Here is a 14,571-nt window from a genome sequence, read left to right as displayed (position 1 = left end):
AAATTAGTTACTGTCCACCACTGTACATACTTATCTCTTTATGAAATTATTATGGATGTTTCATGGACCTAATTAAGCCTATTTATTTCAATAAAGCCTACACGACAATTTGTAAAATGTTTGCTAATCCGTTTAATATTATTATTCAAAAACAAAACCTTTGTTTTATTTTTTATTTCCCTTCATTTAAAGCGGCACTATGTATCTGTTTTTTTTATAAATTTGTCCAATATAACTTATACAATTGGGGTGGTTGTATTTTGTCTCCCTGCTCTTCTATTGAGACATTTAGAGAGGTGTGTCACCTAGACACAGGATCTGACACCAATTTTGACCTGATGGTCAAGATTCAATGTATCCCCTGAGCAAGCAGGCAGGCTCTATTATTAGCTCAATGGTAAAAAAAAAAATGTCAGCACTTGCGCAGGAAACCGGGTTCAAATCCGGGGTAGAAGAGGAAAGTGACATAGTGCAGCTTTAACACACACAACAAAAGCAACAACACAAGAAGCATCCTTTGACTCTTGGCCTGTTGAAAATTATTTTAATTGGCATAATTCATTCATTACAGAAAAAGAAGGTTACAAAAGTTGTCTGTGCATGATGCCAAAAAGACTTATTATAGAGTATATAAATAGCAGTCTACTCTTCATTGAACCCTTCTAGCGTTGTTTGTTCATGGTGGTACAGGGAGGTGTTATAAAAGTCAATGATTACACAGGCATGCACACTCTTTCAAAATGAAACCAAAAAATTAAATCCTAGCAACAGAAATGCATCCAACAACAGTGATGAAACATTCCACTGCATCAAACTGTTACACCCAGTGGTTCTCAACCTTTTCAGGCCGCGACCCCCCACAATAATCATATGTGAACTGGGGACCCCCCACCCTGACAATCACTTGGAATTGTAGGAGTTGAGGCATTACATTTAGTTTGACTCGCTTCCACAGATAAATATTGTGAAAATCGTCACTCTACAAGCTTACACCTCGCAACAATTATCATCAACAATTATTTGACAATTCGGCCAATGTTTGACCAGTTTTTATAGTATAGTTTGGTGATTACTTTTGATGAAGCAATGATGTGTTTTTTTGATTTTTTTTTGGTACTGAAAAGTTGTCACTTCACTGTCATCTGGGGACACCCCCAAAATCATAGGTTGAGAACCACTGTCAACACTTCACAGGTCAACATATTCTGCAAAGAACACTATTTATTTAACTTTTAAATGGATCATATTGTTACACATTTGACACATTATTGTTATTAAGTTATATTGATAATTAATATTAATCAATTCTACCCTAGATTTGACAAACGGATGTCCATGAAAATGAAAATGAACTGGAAAAAGTGCTCCTCGGAGCACAGGTCTCCGCCAGGTCAGGTAGGTTATTGTGGGCCAGCAATGTTGATGGAATATGAAGAATCGGACAGATCCATCTTGACCACATAGAGATAATGTGTACCGATTTGCGTGATGATTGCGTTATAAAAATAATCCTCAACTTAGTGCGAATGTGGGTTTAAAGTTTCACCACAATCGGACACTGCGTTCATGATTTGAGTATTTTGTTCAAAACAGGCTATTCCTGCAAACTTTAGATGTCAATCTCAGCCAATCAGGATGGAATATGAAAAATCAAACCGATCTGTCTTGATCACAAGACTATAGAGTTCATGTGTACAGATTTGAGTGGAATTTTGATAAATATGATAATAATATATATATATTTTTACATAGGTCGGCCTCCTGGTGACGCTATAAAAGCCAGATGTGAAAAATGCAGGGCAAAGGTTTTTCCTTGGCCTCTAGGGAGTGCTCATACAAAGTTTTACGCAGATCGTGCAGTTATAGGTAAAAGCACGAATCGGCCTGTTATAGCACCACCATGAGGCTGATTTTAAAAATCTCAAGTGGCATTTCTTCCTCGGCCTAGTGGGAATGTGTGTGCAGAATTTCACGGAAATTGCACGCTGCTTTAATTATTTAAGGCATTTTGTTAAAAACGGAGCACTCCTGCAAACTTTGGAAGCCAATCTTAGCCAATCAGGATGGAATATGAAAAATCTGAAAGACCGGTTTCGTTTAATGACTATAGAGATACTGTGTACCGATTTGCGTGATGTTTGGACAAAATCTGTACGACTTATATCCAAAAATGGTTTTGCAAAATTCGACCTCCTGGTGGCGCTATAACAGGCCAATCTGAAAAATTCAGGGCAGAAGTTCTGCTCTGGCATCCAGGGAGACAGTTTTGCTGTGATCTGCCCAACGGTGCAAAACATAGTCTCTGCCACACCTTCGGCCTGGCGGAGACAAATACACATTTACCGATAAACTGCTAAATGGGAACAAATAATTAATCCATTAATCCATTCAATTTTACTTGCACAATGTTGACCAAAACATATTAATCAATACTGCTAGTGTTGTACGTTTTACTGCCACTGTTCTGTATTAGCATACATACTGTATATCATTTATAATCATCATTTATAAATATGTGTTAAGTAGACTCATATTTAGTTGATTATAATATTCATTTTTCAACTTGACACATGGATAAAGTGTTCAATTCCAGATTAAAATGGTAGAGCCTCGAGGAACAGAAGTTTCCAACCCCTCACTTAACTACTTACAAGACAAAATATTTTATTCTAACAACTGAAAGGAAAGAAAAATCTAAACCATTGTCAACAGTGGCAGCAGGAAAGGAATCAATATTATTATCACCAAACAATATCCCAATCCTCCTCCTCCTCATCGCATCATCATCACCACCAACAACACACCTATCATCGTTGCTATCATTCTCATCATTCTCAAGTTATATCTGTCATCAAAATTATACTTTAACTAGATATGAAACATTCATTTGCAGACACAAGACTAAAATGCAATGACAATGCATTGCTGAGAGTTGTTGAGAGTGATAATGTTCTAAGATCTGAGCAGCCGTAGTAGTCATGACAATGACAAAACCCTTTCCCTGACTGCACCATGGACTCAACAATCACTAGGTTAGGAATAGGATCTACAGTAGCCTTATTAGTCACCCATGGCCCTAGTTTCCCTAGCAAAGGGACAGCTTCCAAGCCACAGCTGGGATATTAGCAGTAGCCAGCCACACTAGACTTTGATGTTATATCTAACAAGACATTTCAAGAAACAATCGTATGGATTTTTTTTTAACCTTTGATCTTTAAGCCAATTACTGTACACCACATGTGACTTTGACCTCAGCTCCTCAGCTTATATACCAACAAAGCAGGATCTACATCTTGGGAAAACAGGCCCCTGTGAACATGAAAACCCAAGGACATGAGTGATGCTTAAAGCGTCTACCTCTACAGAACAGTGCAATTGATAGTATTATTATCATTTTTATTAGGTATCATTACGCCTGCTGTCCCACAAGCAATCTACAGGTCAGCATGCTGCAGGTACAGAACATCTTAGGTATAGGTATACACATTGACAGCAGATACAGGCTAGAGAGAGTATCATTGTAGAGATAAATACAAAGTACATTAGCAAGAGCCTTTGTGGTGCAGATGAATATGATGCTACAAACAGATCTGATGATGAAATGGATGTGCCATTTTTTTTGTGTGTCTGCATTATCTTGTTTAGGAGAATACATTCGTGTCACCTTTTAGTATAATGCATTATAATACCAGTATGTCAAAATGTGCCGCTATTAACATACATGTTGTATTTGAAAGTATTACAAGCTTGAATTGTCCCCAACTATACACTGCGTGCCGTGTCTACACTGCGTGCATTGAAAAGAACAGGGCACAATGTGTAACCTCAGTATCAGATTTTGTAAAGGATGCAATCATGGAAACCTGACAACTTATCAGTTCTGGGGCCTCATTCATAATAAAGGTCCTTGAGCACACAATTTACCCTTGCTATTACATTTAAGGTAATTGTGATTCTTTTAATTATTATTGTTGACACAGCCATTGATTTATCACAATTTCCAATTTTCAAATCAAAAGCAAATTATGTTCTGTCAATCCTGTTATATTATTTGAAATGCTTGCACGAGAATGTGTGAAAAGACCAAAGATATTTTTACGTATATAAATGAGGTCCCTGGGAGGTGTGACATTCTGACATGGTTTCTGGAAACAGACCCTGATTTTCAATGAAACAGAAAATATGAGTCCTAGGTGAATGATAAAATGCTAAATTATTTTACAGTGCCGACACTGGCTGTGTGATGGTTAGCAGGTTCAGTGAACCCTATTGTTATTAATGTATTAAGGCCCCATCATAATGTGATATCTAAGCTTAGGTCAGAAGTTCATGCAAATACAGATTATTATTTTCATTGCCTTTGGTGTCAGGTGGGTGGGGTTTGCCACATATGAGATGCAATGAGTGTCTGAGTTTTAGACAATCACGCAGAATAATTTAAAGTCTACTACGGTACTCTATTACTGCAAACTTAGCTGATACTGTCAAAACTGTCTTAATGAGACAATCCAGTTGTTCGCAAACCTGTCCATGCCAAGGACAACCACGGCTAGCGGTGTACACAAGTGCTTGCTTAGTATTTATTTTACATTTAAAATAGAACATTTAATTAACGAATAAACCTTGAGAAAAGATGCAAATAATAATTGGTGTAACTTTTCAACATTCTTTCATCAGTTTTCCAGTTTTTCACTTGCATCAGCTGTAGGTATGTAAATGTGAATTTGCTGCCTCATGAAATTGCAGCCCTGAGGTTTCTCAACAGCAGATATTGGATTTTACATAGTGTCATTCTAACCCACATCATGAGTTTGACTGGACATTGTCATTGCAGCCAAGGCATCTCCTCTTCAAAGCATTCAAATACCTACCTACCTACCTACCTACCTACCTACCTACCTACCTACCTACCTACCTACCTACCTACCTACCTACCTACCTACCTACCTACCTACCTACCTACCTACCTACCTACCTACCTACCTACCGTGAACATGGAGTTAAAGGATCGATGCCACATTAGTATAAAATCTTGCATAAGCCTTGCAGTATGAAACTAGCATTTCTATGCTATACACATGCAGTTCACATAGTACAGTATATATCTATCTGTCTATATACAAGAGTCACTCAGTGAGGAAGCTGATTTGTGTGTGTGTGTGTGTGTGTGGGGGGGGGAGGGATGTGCTCAGTCTGATTCCTTTACAACCCTGTTCATTTTAGTGATGACTCAGCGCCATATCATTAATATTGCTTTGTATCCCTCCCTGTGGTCATTTGGGGGATGGGGGGGGGGCAGGAGAGATGAGTGACCTGAAATATTTACAGTAGGCTATTGTATGTCACTAGAGGGCTTTTCAATTGGTAGCCATTTTGCTAAATGTATATTATCAGTTGAGGACAAGAAGTGCCTGCATTAACAACAGCACTATAAAATAGCCATTACAAAATCAAGATACTTACAGCCAATATGTGAGTATTCAAAGATACACATATGGAATTTACACATCATATTATGTATGTCTCACTTTCTCATGTTAGATACGATAAGATAAGACCTTTATTGATCCCGCGAGGGAAATTCAGTTGCCAAAGGAAGCACAGCAGTTAAGATACAGGTACAACAGTGTTGCCTGCAATGCAATGCAATGTTGCATTTAGTGCGCCTCGACCAGTTGGTCAGGACCCGAAGAGTTGGTAGCAGTGTTATGATTTGCTCAAGGACAGTGAACAAGTTGAATAAAATAAATGTATGCTGTTTTATTTGGACCCTGACTTCCTAGTCAGTCCAATTCCAGCCCCCAGTATGAAGATCAACTGCTTTACATTATATCATGACTTCAATACTAAGCACATTTCTTCCTGAATAATAAGGGAAGGGAACTAACTAAACAAGCTAGTCAGTTGTTGTGTTTTTGCAGACAGAATGAATAGTATTTACAATAGCTGCTACTTATCATTTTTACTTATCGATTACAATGTGAGCCTTTCCTGGTCACACAGTGAAGTGTTGTGCTTTATTTTGACAGACATCTTTGTGCCTGTCTGACATCAATGTGGTTACAATATGAGGTAGCCGTATTGTTAACGGCAACAACACAATGGCGGTCGCTAAATGGGATCCTGTGGGTGATGAAGGTCATTGTGGTTTCTGTATATATGGTGTAGCAGGTAGTTTATGGCTACTTAAGCCTAATTCATAATTTGAAGTACGACCACGCCGCTCGCCAAAACGTCAGCGAGCGTCACAGTCGTACGACTAAGTATAATTCAGGCTCAACACTGCCAGGGTGTGGTGTTCCACTCCTCCCATTTGTAAATGGGCAGAACATGGCACTAATACAATACTACCAGGGTTAGAGTTTCTGTTCCCTGTAGCCTATAGCTCAGTGGGTACTGCTTGGCACTAACACTTCCTCATTTCTCAGAAAACATAAACATGATAAATATACAGTACGCATGTATGACTCACTGTAAAGTGTTTTGTATAAAAGCACATTTTAGGATCAAAGAAAAGTAAAGAAAACACAGTACATTTATTCAGCCTATGGCAGGGCCGGGGTGAACAGCGGCCCAGTGACTTACATCCCTTCAATCCAGACATAAGCAAGGCCATCTTCCTTTGTGAAATACGTTTGATGTTAATCACCTCCATTCTTCAAACACAACCAAGATAAGGAGGCTTGAATGCCTTCACCTAAAAAGTGGAAACAACTGGCTGGCCAAGCCATCCTGTGGAGAGCTGCTAAGCTATTGTGGCACTACCAATTAAACTGCAACCCCATGTGAAGAATACAAATCTGTTTGTAGAGAGCAGTCGAGGGGAAATTGATCCGACGTGTTTCAAACTACTTACTATGTAAGAAAGCCTTGCCGAGCCATGGGGACTTACTCACAGGGACTTACCAAATCCAAACCTTAATGCCAGGTGCCAAGCAGGTCGGCATTGGGTACCATTTTTAGAGTCTTTGGTATGACCCGGCTGGGGATTGAACCTCCAAATTTCAGGCGGGACACTATAACAACAAGGCCACTGAGCTGGTTTCACTATAAAATGTGATACAGATTGGAGCATCCTGGTGGCACAGGGGTAAAGCACCTGTCCACCACCGTGGAGACTGGGGTTCACTTCCTCCACGGTGGCTCCGGCTAGGCCGTCCGGGCGCTCCAATTAACACAATTGGCCATGTTCGTGGAGGATGTTCTCTGTTCCTGCACAAGCAACTCCTACAGATTTGTGCGTAGGCACCCGTTCACCAGGGAGCAGAGCACAGGTTATTATGCTCCTGGTGAAACTCCTCACTGTCCTTGTGAAATGAAGCGGCTGGACATGCCATGTGTATCATTTGGAGGAGAAGTGTGGCTGTCCGCACACCCTCCTCAGACCAAACAGTGACAGGGACTATATTAGACACAGGGGGAATTGGCAACAACTAAATTGGGGGGAAAATGAAAAAAAATTACTAAACTGTTTAAGCTGTTTTCTTGGTCAGCTCATTTGTGCCACATCCCATAATGTCTGACTCTTTCATGACTCTATGTATTGACCCCTGACCTCCTCATGGTTAACATGTGCAGACTACACAAGTTATTAAGAACAAAACGTAAAACGTGAGAGGAGCCCTGACACAAATACAGAATGGCCTTCTTTACATGAATGGATGACTGGATGTATTCACTGAACCCCTTACTAGTATTGTTAATTAGCCTGGAATCCAGACGGAGGCTGTTTTTTTCACTTCGCGTCTCCGTCTGACTATCATCCTGTTTGAGCTGCATTTCCAAACATCACCAATTACGTAGGCAAGTCAGGAAGTGACTCGAATTTTACATTGTGAGCCACTGGTCCCGTTCTTTTTATTTGGGGGGGCATTTCATCATTATTTGGATAGAGGCCATGAACAGAGAGACAGGAAAAGCAGGAGAGAGAGGAGGATGACATGCAGCAACAAGCCTTGGGTCGGATTCAAACCCAGGCCAGCAGTGAGAAGGACTGTAATCCTTATATTTATGTGGTATGCACTCCTAATGGTGGTGTTTTTAATTGTACTAATAGTGGTTTTAATATTAGTATTGTTAATGGTGGTATTACTCTATTGACTACCGTTAAAGGTGGTAATAATACTAGAATTGTGAATGGTGGTGTTTATACTAGTACTGTTAATGGTGGTATTGTTTATAATACGGCACTAGTACCAATATTTCAACGACATACATCAATATGAATAACATTTTCAAGTTAATGAAGAAAAAAGAAAGCTCCCCGCTTGTTGATATCCATTTTCATGGGCTGAATAGAGTCAAGTCCGGCGTGCACTGAACTATTCCAGATTACCTTGGTTTCTTTGTATGCGCCCTCCTCTCTCGCTCTCTGTCTCCCTACATTTTCTAATCACCAATCTTCAGTCTCATGCTGTCAGGCCTTCAGGCCTGTTTGCCGTCATTGATCGATTCAAAGGCGTCTTCAGAGTCAGTGCTTTTTGGCAGAACCACAGGGGCTAACGAACAGTTGGTGCTCTGCTCAATCAGCCAGGTTCAGAAGAGAACAGGAGGCTTTTTAATCATGTCAGTCATCAGTTCCATTCCCCCAGAATACTTTCTCCACTTCAATCTTCCATCTTTGTAGTCTTGATCAGCCGTCGTTCTATATATTGTCTTTGCGTGGCTTGGAGTGAGTCAGTCTGTCTCTGTCTCTGCAACGAACAAAAAGGCAGATAAAAAATCCCCATCACTGCAACAAGTTCCCGGAACGGCTACACAAACGATTTGCGTCGTTTCGCTTCTACAGGGGTCTGTACCAGAGCAGCAGTGTCAATGGTGGTGGGGGGGGGGGGGGAAGAGAACGGTTTTATACAGCGCAGTGAGGCGACCAGGTGGCTTTGGATAATGATGCCGTCAAAAAGTGAAGGAGAAATGATACAGACGCCAGCACTTCTTGTATAGTGCGGTGATATTCAATCTCTCAGCCTCGTTTTGGATAGCAACGTTTCCAGAAAGAGGACATAATACTGTATATTGGGGTGAAGATTTTCCTCCCGTAAGCCTGAGTTATACTTAGTGGTGTGCGGGTGCAGCACACCAAAAATAGACGATGTACAGGCTCTTAGCTTGAGCTTGTAGATCAGCTATTTCCGGTGCACGGCCCCTGCGCTCGCCGCAACTAAGTATAGGCCTACATCATGCGACAGTCACAAACAGCACTGCCCTAAACATGTAATTGTTGTTAACCTAAGTAGGCAGAAGCACCCGGAAGGAAGTAGACTAAGAAAAGGGAGGAGCCAAACCGAGTCCCTGTTTCTACATAAAAAAGGAGGTGGTGCCCCCAGAATGGGCACTTCCGTCTGAGGGGCATAGAGGTCTTTTTGACATGCTTGTACTCTTAACGATACAGTCCATAAGAATGTGTAATAGAATAGGATTGAATCATCCTCATTTCAGTGTGTGTTGGGTGCTGTGAGCCCAGGCAAAAGGTCGTTGAAAGCTATATACTGAGACTGGGCTCAGAAGGGGTAGTTCCTCTCAATAATGCATACATGACCAATTCATTTGACAATAAGGAAGCTAATAAATACGATATTTTTTTCATCTGTCAAAGTTTTACAAAAACTATAGACATCCTGTTTTTCTTTTCTCCTTTGTTTTAGTCAAATTGCTGAAGGGTATTTTTACTCGGCTGATATTATGGGATCTTTGAGGCAGACAAATTGTCCTTTCAAGTCGGTGGTTCTTTGGCCTAGCAAAGCTCGCATGCAATATACAGTCACGTTTATTTCCGATTTTTCTTTCCTGGAGAAAAGCAGGACAGACTTCAACAGCAATAGCCTACCTACTGTAATGTTTAATTTAAATGCATGCGTTTGCCCATATGCTCACAATCACTTTGTTCTTCCTTTTGATAGATATCTGAGTCACGCTTTTCGTGCCTAGTTATTTGTCAGTGCATTTCCAGCGCATTGAATATTGAATCGAGCATTTGTGCGCCTGCCTTAAAAAATATATACATAGCTTTTCAGGCTACAATGACATCTGGGTCCAAACTATGAAATTAGTTTTTGTTTTGGGTTCTGGTCTTAAAATGAAGAGAAAGCAGATAATCCGAGAGCAAGTGGTGCCTGTGCTGTAGACACATTTGATAGTGGTGGTGGTGGAACACAGGGTTAATCTAACTCTGAAAGTGTAAAACGGGTAAAATTCTACACTTTCAGGGTCAAATGAACTTTTTGAATTAGGTTGTGGTGGCGTATGTGCAGTTTGGGGCATTGCAGTGGCGGCCATTTTCTGGTTCCACCCAAATAGGCCATTCATTTTTCCCATAGAGATTTCCAAAAATATTTGTATCAATTATTTTAAGCCTAGAATCAAGCCATCCAGACTCCTGGTTAATCATGACCATAAAACATTTGATTCTGTAAAAAAACTACATTTTATATTTAATTATATGATATACCATATTTAATAAATACCCTTTGGTTTGCGGTTTTCATTAAAAAAAATCACAGAATCAAATGTTTTATGGTCATGATTCACCAGGAGCCTGGATGGCTTGATTCTACGCTTAAAATAATTGATATAAATATTTTTGGAAATCTCTATGGGAAAAATGAAGGTGGTCTGGATCGGTGGAACCAAAACATGTCTGCCACTGCTATGCCCTATGGGTCTGAACTGGATAAGTGGGCGTGCAAAACGACCACACCAACACGTCCTCTCTCAGGTACTGCCCGCCGCTCCCTCAATCTGCACGCTTTCCCCACCTCCCGCCCCTCTCTCTGGCATCTGGGCAGAGTCTGATCCGACAGAGCACTTAGACACCCTTCCTGGCGATGCGGCGCCCCTGGGAATGCCGCCAGCTCCTCCCTCTGGCATCTGGGCAGAGTCTGGTCCGGCAGAGCCCATAGAGGCCATTCCTGGCGATACGCCGCCCCTAGGGACGCCGCCCCTAGGGATGCCGTCGGGTGTGGCAACAGCTGTGACAATGCGGGGGGTGGAGGCCGGGCTCACACTCGCGCTCATGGCCGACTCCGGGGTTCGGAGGTCACCGTCTGCAACCACTGTGGCATCCGGGCTGCTGGCGGGGACGCCTGCACCGCCGGCAGAGGACGAGGTGGTATCAGGGAAGGGCTTGTGGGAGATGGAGAGCACGGTCGCGTCGGAGTCGCTGTCCAGTGGGAGGGCGCAGGAGGTGAACTCCACCCCGGAGTCGCTCATCTGCAAGAAGTCCTTGTAGGAGGGCAGGTCGTGGTAGTGTGCCGGCTTAGAGACCTCCAGACCCTGAGGAGAGGAGAGGAGAGGAGAGGAGAGGAGAGGAGAGGAGAGGAGAGGATAGGAGAGGAGAGGAGAGGAGAGGAGAGGAAATGTGGATGGAGTGGAAAAATAAGAGCGGAGGTGAGAGGAAGACAAAATAAAAACACAGGAGTGGAGGCGAGGATGGAAGAAGAGGAAGGAGAGAAGAAAAGGAGCGAGGGGGAGGTAAGAGATGAGGAGGACAGAACAGGATAGGAGGCTTTAAAAATCTAGGTCAGCGAAAAGTAACATAAATAATTCATGCATTGCATTTATCGGTTTACCTTGGATTCTGGTTACTTACCATTTCATTTACTGTTACGAGGAAACACTTGCAATGCATAAAAATGGAAACACAATTAATCTGCATAAATGGAAACCAATGCCTTTTGAAGAGGCTTTTTAAGATCGATGCGATAGAGGCACAGGTGCTGTATGAATCTGCTTTCTCTGAGGAAATACATCATTCTCAGTCATTGATTTTCTCTTCTCCATAACCTCATTCCGTTGTATAAAGGCCTGAACAGACCGAGATGTATCGTCCTGTCTAACTGCGCCTACTTCAGGAGTACAGATCGGGTGACGTTGGATGATGTATCACAAGTCAAATTTGCTCCAAACACACTGCACTGAGTACACCTGACGGTCAGCTGATGGCGCTGTTCTCGTGTTCTGTACCTGCGTGAGAGGAAATAACTCTCCTTACCATAACGTTATAGCCCTTTTCCAGCAACATTATTGTGGAAAAAACTTTTTTAATCATGGGAAAACCAACAAAACACAGGAGATAGACTTCTTTCCCACTGTCAGAAGACAAGTATGTCTTTCTGTTTTTGCTCATGATATGTCACGTTCAACCCCAGATCATTATGGGGCTCAATACTTGCTACAGGAGTGATATCTACCATTAGCAATCAAATGATGTCTGTCATGTTATCAATCGTGATGTTCGTTCGCCAGAAATTAGTGCGATCGCATAGTACCTGCAAGTCTCTCACTCTCTTGAAATGGGAGTGAAATGCTCCCCACCCCATCGATCTCCGTGTTTGGTGATCGGCTAATGCCTGACCACTACCAATGGCATGTTGCAAATTCGAGAGCTTGTAAATTTGATTTGAGCAATCAAACTCACAGAAATTGTAATTGTTTATTCTTTGTGACTTCAAATGTCAATTTACATTCAAATTTCAATACAGTGCTAATATTGAAGCTCTTGAATTTTGCAACATATCTACCATCATATAGATGTCTTTCCTTCTTTAAATAACCTTGTAGGAGTGAGCTAGGTCAGAGCAGAATAAGAACCTGATATGCAGGCAATTACATTGTCACTCATAAATCTAATACCCATTATTAATTTGATTAGCTGCCGCTGTGTTGTGCTTAAATTACGGTGTACTATAAGGTCAGCATTATGAGCCTGCCATGTTTTCACCCTGCTCTAGTTTTTAACCTGACTTGGAAAACAAACTACAAAGCCTAGGGCTTCATCTCCCTTCAAAGAGACTGAATAAGACAATTGCAGACTAGGCCAGGGTGTAAACAGAAGTTGAAGGTTGGTTAAGAGGTTGAGAGAGTAGCTAGGGTGTCTCACGGTGAGAAACACCTTGCTGACTAATGACTATGTCTCTCTTTTGTGTCAGTGGGCTGCAGAGGAGACAACCAGTTCACTGAATCTGCAGAGACTCGTACCGTGGGAGACTAGAGGCTAATTTAGAGTTCACTGTACAACCACATCACAGAATAGAAGTTATTTTTTGTCGAGAAACATGCGGTCATACGGCATGTTATATAGTAAAGCCTTAGATTGCGGTCAACCCAATTTGCATGGTCAGAGTTCTCTTTCTAGTGAATAATGTCCAGTTCCCTCTGGATTGTTCATTTACTGTACTTGACTCTATAAAAATTGTAGGAATGCTTTGTGTACATCAATACATTCATTTAAGGGTGTTGATGAAAGCAGGCAATCCTAGTTGAATAATAAACCATAAATCCAACATGTTGATCACACATGAGGAGGCCTGCATTTTTCTTCAGTAATCCAATTTGTTTACAAAACAAGAGCAACTTAATTTGTTTCACCTAATGCTTCATTGGGGTCTCTTTAAACCTAGAATGTGTATATTTAATGTCTGTTGTCTCCCTCTCCTGACGGAGAGAGTTAATTACAACAATATCTGAAAATCAACAAACAACTCCATTGACGTTGTCAACCAGTCTGTGTCCTATACCTGACACCAGGGTTGGACTTTCTCAATGAAGAGTAGGGAGACCGGCTTCCAAACACGGCAGTTGTGCTAGTTATTTTATTCATTGAAATACGCGACAGATTCCAGCCTTAAATTGGGCTTAGGCCGGAAGGGCCTAGTAGGGTTGAACCTAGTCTTGCGTAGTCAGACAACTATTACACAATCTCTGAATGCTATATAGAGTCTGGAACTACACCTCCAGAAAGCCAATAACGGAAGCTGTCATCTGTTCATCATTTCCGTTTACGAAAATATACACACCGCTGCTGTCTGCTCTGCAGCATACCATGCCTACTTAGTGCTGGTATTCTCTTACAGAGATTTATTGTAAACCTAGAAAACAGCCCCCAGAAAGGACAGGAAGATGAAAGGGCAGAATGGGGAAGACGCCCCAAAGTGATGCCTTGGTTCTGCTACTGACCCTGATGGTGACCTCTGAGGGGGGGACGTCTGTGCTCTCAGTAGTGTTCTCCCACGTTGATGCCAGCGTAGAGTCCTCTGTAAACCTGGTGTAGGCATCATGGACCACCTGGCGACAGAAACACAGAGAAACACACACACAACACGCACATACACACACACATACGTGCAGACACACGAATAGAAACACACTCACACAGACACACATATATGCACGCACAACCACACACGCACATGCGTGCGCGCGCACACACACACACACACACACACACACACACACACACACACACACACACACACACACACACACACACACACACACACACACACACACACACACACACACACACACACCACACACACACACACACACATTAGACTATAGGATGTCAAAATCTAACAATCGCTGTGCATTACAGCAGCTGTGTTTATGTGCACTACTAGTCATTGAAAAAAATACATAGAGGTCGATGAAGAGGAAATTGGCGACCACACACACACACACACACACACACACACACACACACACACACACACACACACACACACACACACACACAAAATGGAACTGCACACATAGAACTCATACAGTATACACACACATGGACATATATTAAGA

General features: G+C 41.8%; 1 protein-coding gene across 1 annotated transcript; it reads right to left on the bottom strand.

The window, feature by feature from the left end:
* Positions 1-10,710: 10,710 nt before the first annotated feature.
* LOC308095499 (uncharacterized protein) lies at positions 10,711-14,160 on the bottom strand (the record flags this gene model as incomplete). The annotated part of the gene is made up of 2 exons (XM_080442556.1): positions 10,711-11,271; positions 13,954-14,160. 2 exons carry the CDS (start codon positions 14,158-14,160, stop codon positions 10,711-10,713), a joined length of 768 nt encoding a protein of 255 aa, XP_080298682.1.
* Between the last annotated feature and the right edge of the window lie 411 nt (positions 14,161-14,571).

This window comes from Gymnoscopelus braueri (genome assembly GCF_963280865.1).
Source record: "Gymnoscopelus braueri genome assembly, chromosome: 11".
Lineage (NCBI taxonomy): Eukaryota > Metazoa > Chordata > Actinopteri > Myctophiformes > Myctophidae > Gymnoscopelus > Gymnoscopelus braueri.
This window is presented reverse-complemented; position numbering and strand designations above follow the sequence as displayed.